General features: G+C 48.4%; 1 protein-coding gene; it reads right to left on the reverse strand.

The window, feature by feature from the left end:
- Window positions 1–660: 660 nt before the first annotated feature.
- Window positions 661–4,127, reverse strand: GSTUM_00007897001 (uncharacterized protein). XM_052355795.1 has 2 exons: window positions 1,989–4,127; window positions 661–1,870 (listed from the first exon to the last, which is right to left on the reverse strand). The coding sequence occupies exon 1, from the start codon at window positions 3,085–3,087 to the stop codon at window positions 2,875–2,877; it is 213 nt and encodes a 70-aa protein (XP_052211761.1). The 5' UTR covers window positions 3,088–4,127; the 3' UTR covers window positions 661–1,870; window positions 1,989–2,874.
- Between the last annotated feature and the right edge of the window lie 6,636 nt (window positions 4,128–10,763).

Here is a 10,763-nt window from a genome sequence, read left to right on the forward strand (position 1 = left end):
AAGAAGGTTGAATTTATGACTATGTCTGCAGATATAACCCACATGTGAAACTGATCATTTCATAGATAAGGAGATGATTGGGGCCAACTCAGTTCGACTTGAGGAATAGACTACAAGTCTAATGACTCTAAAGATTAGATAATCACTATTGGGGACAACATAGCTTCCAAACTAGCAAAATAGTAATTACCAAAAAGGATGTGGTAGTTTTCAGGGTCTCTAGGCATTCGCACCCTTGAAGAATACCCTATATTGTGAGTTATATCAATAGAGATACATAACTTGTATGATATATAGATGTAGTCTACAAACACTCAGATACAGAATATAAATATCGATGTACTTCTCAAGCTTTTAGTCATCATCAAGCAATGGAGAAGAGACCTTAACAATATAAATTATTCTTACGATTCTACTCTACTTTTCCCATTTTACCTTACCCTTAATAGTCATAAACGAAACCAGTATAGTTTGAGCCTTCCTAGACAATCTCCATCTACAGAAATGAATCTCGTTTGGGCTAGACAACTCTGAGTCCGTACAGGTTGTCTCCGCCTAACCGCTGAGCCCAGGGTAGTATGCTGGAAGAGGCAGGCAGGCAAGCAGGCAGGATGGAACAGGGGAAACTGTTACGGTGCTAAAGTTTTTCTTTTCTCATCTTGAATTCGGCTTCATTCAACTCAGTTTTCCTATAAAAAAAAAAAAAAAATACATGAGGGTTGAATAGCCAATAAGTGAACCTTTTTGAAATACCATACTCACAATATCCTGTTATCAACCCCCTACAATTTGCAGTAGGCCATTCTCAGGCCAGTCCAGTCCGGCCAGTCCGGCCATTCTCCTTGATGAGACTGCCTAGTCCATGGCCTCACATCTGGACGGCCTGGCCTAGTGCGGACGCCCTCCAGTCCTCCCAGTCCGGTCTGGCCCGTTGCGAACACTGTGCGACACGAAAGGGATTCCCGAAAAAATCCCCCGGACCCAAAGAGTATTTAAAAATAAGGTAGAAGCCATGAAACCTATTGCGTCATTCACTTGGGAACCAACTTGCTCTCCGTATGCTACACAAAACACCACGTTGCGAATCGGTCATTCCTAAGCCTCATCTGTCCGCTATTCTAACCTACGATACCCCCCCCTTCACAACTCACAGCTCCTCCTACGTCCACCCCAGGACAAGCTAGCAAGCACTAAAATCCCCGCATTAACTCGCTAGATGCGCAGCCTACATGTATGCTCCTCCCCCACCGCTTCTCTGACAGCGCAATCACTCCTTCCGACCTAGCCCCAACCCCCTCCGACAAACGAGTTCAATAACCCACCAAACCAACAACCCGCGGGTGAGGTACTTTTCCACCCTTGAACCGGAACATATCCTTCATGCCGTTAAGGAATAGTGGGAAAGTGCAGGGGTCAAGTCAACAAGATAGCCTTACGATTAAGCACAGGAGCTCAAGCGGTCAGTGAGCCGTCCTGTAAACTGCCCGTTTCGAGGGGGAAGGAGGAATTGCGGGCGGTTGTGGTGAGGGTTGAGCTGCTCAGGTAGAATTGAGGTTGGCTCCGCCGGATGAGTTGGTCCGGGGGGAGGAAATGCGGGGGGGGGGGTTGTAAATTCGACGTGGTGGTCCGGGCTTGCTGCACTTGTGTGGCCGCATCTCATGCTTCCCGAGCACGACGCACTACAGTACATTGCGTCGGAGAAACAGAGGCTCGGTCTTCGCAGGCTTAGATATGGTATGACAGGTTTGCATGACTACCGGTAGTGTGCGAGGCACCCGATTTTCTATGGAGGTGTTGGCTCATATCGTGAATCAACATTCGTGTATAAACCTTGAGTTGCTGATTGCTAGGGAACATAGGGAAGGGGGATCTAAGTTAACATAGTAATGTTATGATATGTTTCTAGCCCGAGAGGTGATTAACCAAGAAAACAAAGAGAAGCGGGAAAAAGCTGGTGGTCTAATGGTATGATGTACATGGCAACGTACCTATTGGAGACGAGGAACAATTGATAGAGGGAGAATATCAAAATAGAAAAACAATGAATTATGCGACGTAAATCACGTGCCGTCCTCCCCCAAACAAAGAAAAGAAAAAGGGCCTACGGTGATTCGAGTCCCGCATGAGTTCGCCTTTAAACCTAGTTCCGGAGGGGCCATCTCCCCACCCACTCCGTACATCCTAAGTATGAAGCGGGATAAAAACCTTTGACAGGGAGAGGTTGATGCAAAGGAGATGATAGAAAAGAAAAATCAAAGAGGTGGTTACGATACGCGGGGGAATGGCAATCGAGGGAGAAAGGGGGCAGGGCTGCGGTGGGGAAGGGGAAACCAACGGATAAGCGGAATAGGAAGTTGGGGTAGGTCTGATGGCTTAGTTGAGGGACACCCAGGGCACGGTATCTCCGATATCCGCCGGGACGGAAAGGGTGTTTTTACTTCCCGGGGGCATCTTCTTGATTCCCGTATGCCCCAGCGGAGGTTAATGAAAGCCCTGTTTGGCTGCTGAGGTCTGGTGTGTCGGATTGGTGTGCTCCTGTTGCAAAAATAGCTTCGCTATTTCCTCGCTCTAGCCCCCCACCACCTATCAGAGTGGTGTTTGGCTATATCTGGTGTCATATCTTCTGTGGGGCTTGGTGTCATCTCGTTTCAACAGAATTTTTATTACTCCCCCATAGCCCGCGCCGGGCAGCCAACGAGAGAGGTGTTGGACAATATTCAGTCTCCGTCGTGTTAGAATCGACATTCTACAGTCCCAAAAACATCCCTACTTCTCCCTCATGCCCCTCTGAGCGGCCAACAAAATAGTATTCGGCCATAGCCAGGGCCCCCCCCGCGTGGAGATTGGCACCCTGTCATTCCAAAATCATAATTACTACACCCACGGCCGCCCCCAGCAGCCTACAAAAATGGCGATAGTCCTCATTTTCCGCTGTGTCGGGAGTAGCATCCTCTCGCTCCAATAGCCTCCACTATTTCTTCGATGACCTCCAGAGCGGCCGGTGAATCTAGTCCTATACCATCTAGTGTCGGGCATATTTGGATTGACATCTCCCCGCTCAAGAAGCGACTTGCCTATTCCCTCCATTCCGTAGCGGCCAGCTCACCCAAATGATGTTCGACCACACTCGTATTAAGATTGACACCCAACATAACCAACCTCACACTCGTGCTTAGGGGCACACAAGAGTTCTGTTAGGCCATATCAGGCATCTACTGTATTGGGATTGGGTTTTCTCCTTCCGCAGTAGTATCTTCATGCCTTGGTCGTCCCTCTTCCAGCTGCCAAGGAGAGTGCCGTGCTACCCACAGTATCCGCCGTATCGACGTCGCATCCGTTTATCCCCGATAAAGTAGCAACCATCTCCAGGATCCTGAGAAATGCTGTCCCGTGAAGTCTTGTAAATCCCCAAGGGCCATCTTCCCCATCGAACCCCGGCTCCCGCCCATTCTCTATCCTTATCATAAAGGAAAAAAGATAATAAAAGAGGATATAAGCGGATCAGACCGTCCGGAGGTCTTGGGCAGGCGATATCACACTCTTAGCCACCTCACTACTTGCACGTTCTCCCTAGTATTTTAGAAGCACCGGTATATCGTGCCAGGGGGAGGGGTGTCATGGCTGAGCAAAGAGTTGGGGGAAAGACCCCAGAAACAGTGGGGATTGGGGTACTGTACGTCTAGCGAATCATCGACCCCGTAGTAGCTAATTTGGAACAGCGTTAGGCAGGTATGATACTCTTTTAAACTAAAGCTGACCAGGAGGGTGGTGGATGAGCACCGTATGCCTCAACCGTCGTGAGCCCGGAAAAAATATCCTAGCAGAGTTTGCATCGTGAGAACATTTCCAGATTCTATCTTTGCCCCTAACGCTTGGAATTGCGCACTAGCGCATAATCCTTTCTCCGCATTCGGCACTGATGCCAGGGCTTCTATTGTAATTATTATTCAGAGCCTGGATCTGATATGGTACCGTTCTGCACCCTCATTCGTATTAGGGTCTCTGTGTATGCCTCTCCCGGTCCATTACGGTCGGTCACCTTCAACAACCCGGTCTCTATTAGACACTGTGACTCTTCTTAGAATAGCGCCAATGGCTAGCGAAACTACTGTACTGGTAGGAGGAACCTAAGCACCATAATTAGCAAACGAATGATCGGTATGCACTGATAGAGGCCAATCTTTCAACGCACATTTCGGTTATCGTACCTCTTGTGGGATAATTCTCAGAGAACCGGTAATTACGGTATCTACCCGCAAGGCACCCCTCCAACCCCCTCCCCGGCTATTTCTTGGTATCACGTGGTTTATGTTGGACGGAAGTGTTTCTTGGTGCTCACCGCATATTCTCCTTATGGCAACGACTTCACAACCCTAACCCTCCTGGCATATCAACTACTCCGACGCCTCTATGTTTGACTACCGGTTAGTCCTACACATCAAACACCATATGCGACAACATCTGCGACGATACCTGCGACGACTCCATATTAGGGCGTTACCCCTATCATACGGAAACACTGAATGTCCTCGGCTAGAGTATACCCTCGGCTGAAGCAGGACAAATGGGCGGTAGTGAAAGTGAACGTGATGGAGAACACGGCATACGCTGGAAGTATGTGGAAGCGGATCGGCATGATCCAGGGAAGGATAAAAGGCAGCTTGTTTTCCCTTTGTTAGTTGTTCTCGTTCATCATCCAATCTGTCTCTCTTTCCTCCGTTACCTGTATTTGGATCATATCAGTCTTTCCCGTTTTTTATTCCTTATCGTTTTCTTCATGAGAATATTTCTCCGGTTAGGATATTTAAAATTCTATCTTTACATCTTTGCCCTGCCACTCAATTGGAGTCAACATTGTCCTAATCGCTGCCGTAAACCTTGTTGTTGAAAAGTTTAGGACTGATACCGTAGGTAGAACCCTCGCAACAGCTTTTGTGGTGTATTATGTAATTTGGCCCAATCGACATGAGGCCGCTTACCCATCTCCCGAACAATATCTCCAAGCAACGCCAGAAGTCCTGGGAGATCCTTCGCTTCGAGATCGCTTCAGCAAGAGCACCAATACAGATGGAAAGCTCAGATAGTGAGGTAACCGCCCACTTCAGCATTCCCACAGAATCCAGAACTCGCTGGCCTCGACCTGTCGCGCTCATCTTTTGCCTTCAGAAACACCTCCTGCGCCGATTGCACAATTTCGCCACCCCCAATCACCAGCCTCTTTAAAACGACTCACACCGTATTGCAGTTGTCTGTTCCTGGTGGCCACTGAGGTAGGAGTACCCCCCCCCCCCGACAGTGCGAATTCCCTCGAGAGCGTGATTGCTCAGCCTATCGGTCACTAGGAAACTAATGTTTCTCGTCCTTAACATACCGGTACTTACTTCCCGAAACTCATTTGTTCCCAGAAGCCAATTGCGGGAGCCGTCGAGCCCATTGACACGCACTCCCTAATATCGGCCCTGAAGCTCCAGTGGTGAGAGCCACTGGATAGCATTGCAACCAATTCTTAGGTGCCAAAGGGTGAGAAGTGTGAGTTCGACACTCCTGTTAATCATCACAGTGGGTGTGGAGAGTGTGGTGGTGTTGTTAGAGACTGCTCTGGTAAGGTGTTAAGGGGAGTGCTCTTCCTTGACAATAGCTACGGTACAAAGGTGTCTATAAGTGCTGTGCCAAAGACGTCCACTTGCACCTCGAGTGTGTTGACACGCCGTAAGGTGACAAAAACAAAGGGGGGAAGGAAAGGGAGATAATGTTACGGACTACCCTCCATCAATCAGTGACAAGCTCCCCTGTTCACCCTCGGCATTCGCCCCTATATTGTTAATGGCGCAAAGTGGATAAATATGAACGAAATGTAATGACCTGACAGGAAGAGGTAAAATAAAAATATAATGGTTGCATAACTTCGTTCGTGCTTAAATCAAGAGACATGACAGAAATGGAGAAGTAAAAAATATCAAGACATATGGCACCTAAGTCTCCTTTCTTGCCCGATAATACGGGATTCTGTTTTCCCATGAAATTCTGGCATATAACAAAGGAAAAGTGAGTGCGGAGAATATTCCTCAAAGATCATACAAAAAGAGAGGAGAGAAAATAAGAGCAAGAGAGAGGCAATGCTAACACTCCAGTTCCCTAAAGCCCTCTAAACATAAAGCCACCATGCCCCAGCACCTTCTGCCACCATTGCGCCGGTACCCGAATACGCCACTATTGGCGTTCACCTTTCACCTGTGGACGCCTTCCAGCATCAACAGCCCACCCGCACCCGTTCCCATGTGGTGGTCATCGGCGAGGGGATAACGAAATTGGTGACGAAGGAATAATCCAACTGAGAAAAGCCAAAAGACAAAGTGGAACGGAAATGACCAAACAATCGATCAAGATCTGACGGATTAATCGGGTGTCGGCCGCGGGGATATTAGGCTTGCGTGGTAGAAGCCGACACCACCAGATCCACTTAGGAACAGGTCGGGGCGGCACGGGTAACTTGATTGAGGGGGAAACTAGCTTTGTATCGCTGCTTGTTAAGCCAAAGGCTGCATCCTTGCATTCTAGGAGTAATTTGACCACATCTTCATGCCCTTTTGAGACAGCCCATAAGAGTGGTGTTCGGCCATCGGGATGTATGGGGTCAAGGTTGATGTCCTTCCGTTCTAGTAGAATTTTAACTACTTCCTTGTCCCCCCGCCAGGCAGCCCACGAGAGGGGTGTTCGGCCATCTTCATTCTTTGCTGCGTTCGGATTAACATCATCCCGCTTCAATAGCATCTTTAATATCCCCACATTCCAATTTTCAGCAGCAATCAAGAGCGGTGTTGTGCCATCCTTGTGTACTGGGTCAGGGTTAATGCCTTCCCACTCTAAAAGGACCCTAGCAACTCCGTCATGAGCGTACTTAGCAGCGAACGAGAGCGGTGTTAGGCCATTGTTATCCGCAATGTTGGGATCGATATTCTTTTGCTCTAATAGTATCTTCAGGATATCCGTATGCCCCCCCCCCAGCTGCCCATGCGATTGCTGTCTTACCGGTGGTATCAGGCACATTCAAATCCCGTTCTTTCTCCTCTAATAAAGCGATACTCATTTCCAACATCCCAAGGGATGCTGCCCAGTGGAGGCATGTAAATCCCCCAAACCTTTCTTGTTCCAGACCAAGAGACCACATCCGCAACTCTATAGGGTAATCCCCATATGACAAGAGTATCTCAGAGGATATGTGCTCGCCGAATCCATCCAGCAGCCTTAGAACAAGCGATTTCACATTTTCCGTCATCCCCCTTCTTGCATGCCTTTCCCAGTAGCGCGAAGCGTATCCTACAAGCGGGGCTGTTGACCCGGCAGAGTGAGGAGATGGCGGAAGTGTCCGGACACTCCGGAAATTGAGATACGTCAAGCAAACTACAGCGATCATGGAGTGAGGGGTTTGGGGTAGGGTTGGGGTATTGGACAGATAATCTCGCAGGGTAGAGTGGACAAGCCGGATTGTGGACGAGGATTTATCAAGCGTTATGAGCCCGAGAGAAATCCCTAGGAGTGTCTCGATCGCAAGAACTCTTCCGGGATCCAGATCCTTAGAATCTATCTCTACCCCTAACGCATGGCACAGCTCGCTTGCTTGTAATGGTCGCTCCGAATATGCTACCCACACCAGGGCTTCCATTGCGACCCTAGGCCTATCACCCTCCTGCGCGTTAATTCGTTTTAGAGTTATCGCGTAGGCATCCTTCAAACCATCACCATTGGTCGTCTCGTTCAACTTTTTTCTTCTGTTAGAGATATACACCTCTCCCAGAATCGCATCAATGCTTAACGAAACAAGGAGGAACCTACGCGTGATCGTTAGTAAATATATAATCATTCATGTATTGTGAAGTGTTGATGCTCCAACTAACGATTTGGATATACTGCTTTCTATAATCCCTAGAATACCAGTCCGCAACTTATCATCCATCTCGCGGGGTGCTGTGTCCAACTTCAGCCTCCGGTTTAGATAGATCTTGAGATCATGTAATTTAGGACTGATTGGGATCGTAATAACCGCGGTGAAATGTGCTGTAACTTGGTCTTCAATAGGAGACCACCCAGTGAGGAACACCCGCACACTTGGTAGCTCCCGAACAATATCACTCAGCGACTCAAGAAGCTCTGACAGATACTTAGGTAAGCATTCGTCCAGGGCATCGATACAGATAAACACCTGAGGTAGCAAAGCAATAGTGATTCTCAGCATTCCCACCAGATCCGGAAGTCGCAGACCTCGACCGCCACACTCATTTTTCGCTTGCAGGAATGCATCTCGTGCAGATCCCAGAACCTCGCTGTTCTTGACCACCAACTGCTTCAAGATGGCTCCCATCATGTTGGTGGCTGTCTGTTCGTGCTGCTCTTGGTAATCGCAATACAAACCCGCGACGGCGATATCTTTCCCCCTTGCCTGATCGTACAAGCTGTCGATCACCAGTGAACTAGTAGTATTTCTGGCCGTTAGGGATACCGGTATTCGCTTCTTTCAAAGGGTCACGCCACGTACCTCAGATATGTCTTTCCAACTCCTGGTTCTCCGTAGCAAAAACAGACAGCCTTATCCACTCCGCCACCTCTCCACTCCAGAAACTCGCTAGTTTCCAGAAGCCAATTACCGACGCCATCATGCCTCTTGGCACGCACTCCCTGGTGTCTGTATAGAGGCTCTAGTGGCGAAAGCCACCGCAGAAGCTCCGGTTTCTCATCGACCGCGTTAATGGTAACATTAGTATTGAAACTATCGTACATGTTGGCGCAGTCGGTGCAACCGGCGCCAACGCTGACCGAGTGTTTATGCGCAATCTGACCCATGATATGCTGTACGAAGTGTTGATTGAACCTAGAGGTGTTGTGAAGAGGACCGTTGTATGAGAGCGGTATTTAGGGGGTTTATGAACATCCCAAAGTTAGAGCCAAGGAGGGGAGGGGTATCCCAGCCCCCGTGTCACAACCACCCTGCAATCACATCCACGCCGAGCAAACACAATCGCAATACCCTAGCGCACCGTATCCTACTCAAGTACGGTATTTGTACTCGTAAACTCAAAAAAACCTGCATACACCCAAAATGCTATTTAGCGTACTCGCACAAGAGTCCGGCACTTAGTCCTGGTATTGCACCGTACCGTACAATGATACCGCAGTGATGCGGAGTCCAGCAAGTTAACGGTAATTCCTGAAAATACCGTATCAGCCATTTCCCCCAGCATTGAGATGATTGGATAGTATTATACAGTATTATATAATTGTCACACAATAAGCCACATCGCTCCGCTTTTCTTCAGCTCTACTCACGGAAAGTTTTTAAACCCCCTCGACACTCCTACAAATTTCTATACTATTTCTACATTCAACCAACATTTTGGACAGAATACCGTTATCATGCAGGCTACATATACCAGGATCGGCGATAACAATTCCAACTGCGGCAACATAACGAATAGTTACAACATAACGGGTAGTTTTAACAGAACCATCTATAAGTCTGACGAGGATGCGCAGATTCTGAGCTGGCTCTCTCCACTAGAGCCAAATATTAGACATCAAGGCGTACGCAGCGAGCGGTGTGATGGCGTCGGGGATTGGCTGTTGGAAACAAAAGAGTTTCGGGAGTGGAGGAGTAGCGAGGGTGAAGCCAATAAGACTGTCTTGTTTTGCTTAGGGAATCCAGGGGTAGGCAAGACATATCTCAGGTGAGAGCCGGAATTACTTGAAGGAAGCGAACATTGCTGACGGCTAGAAATACTAGTTCCCTGGTAATCGATAGCCTGTGCAATCGAGAACTGTTGGAGGGTGCCGCGGTCGCGGCATTGTACTGCGACTTCCTTGCACAGCAAGAGCAAACACCCACCACCATCCTGGGAGCTATCATGAAGCAGCTGGTAGTTAGAAGGGATATCCCGGGTTATCTACGCGAGGCGTTTTATGAGGAGAAAATGAAGGCTGATGGCAGAGGGTTGCGACTTCCGGATCTGATGGAAATGTTGAGGATTGCGATTGCTTCTCTACCGCAAGTTTTCATTTGCATAGATGGACTGGATGAACTCTTACCAAAGCATCTGCCAACGCTGCTCCAGTCGTTGAGAGATATTATTCGGGAGTCACCTAGCACACGAATATTCCTCACCGGGAGGCCCCATGTCAGGGAAGATATTCAAAGAAATTTCACCAACGTGGTTGTGATACCCATCACTCCTAATATGGATGACATTAGGAGTTATCTGGAGATGAGGCTGGAACAGGATGCTGATCCAGAGGCGATGGACGATGATTTACGGGCGGATATTGTGAGAATCACCATGGAAAGAATATCTGATGTGTGCGTAGGAGCATCTAGCATCTCCCCTCTATCAACGACATTATACTTATAATAAGTTGTATAGGTTCCTTCTTGTTTCGTTATACATCGACGCTATCTTGGGAGAGGTGACAGTTCGTCAGAGAAGAAAGAAACTTCAAGAGATCACACGAGGGGATGAACTCAGCGGTGCGTACTCGGCAACCCTAACGCGACTGAAGGCGCAGAAGGGAAATAAATCAATACTCGGAATGAAGGTCCTGATGTGGGTGTTATATTCGGAACGGCCATTACGAGCCGAGGAGCTCTGTCATGCCTTGGGAGTGGAGGTGGGGTCTACGGATCTGGATGTCAAAAACGCTCCCACATTACGCACTCTCGTAGCATGTTGTCTAGGTCTTGTCACAGTCGAGGGGTCCTCATCCACTGTCCGGCTGGT

Source organism: Tuber melanosporum, assembly GCF_000151645.1.
Source record: "Tuber melanosporum whole genome shotgun sequence assembly, scaffold_4, strain Mel28".
In the NCBI taxonomy this organism is placed as follows: Eukaryota; Fungi; Ascomycota; class Pezizomycetes; order Pezizales; family Tuberaceae; genus Tuber; species Tuber melanosporum.

Coding starts and splice junctions, on each gene's coding strand:
- GSTUM_00007897001 (XM_052355795.1), bottom strand. CDS start 3,087: ATGGAGGGAATAGGCAAGTCGCTTCTTGAGCGGGGAGATGTCAATCCA.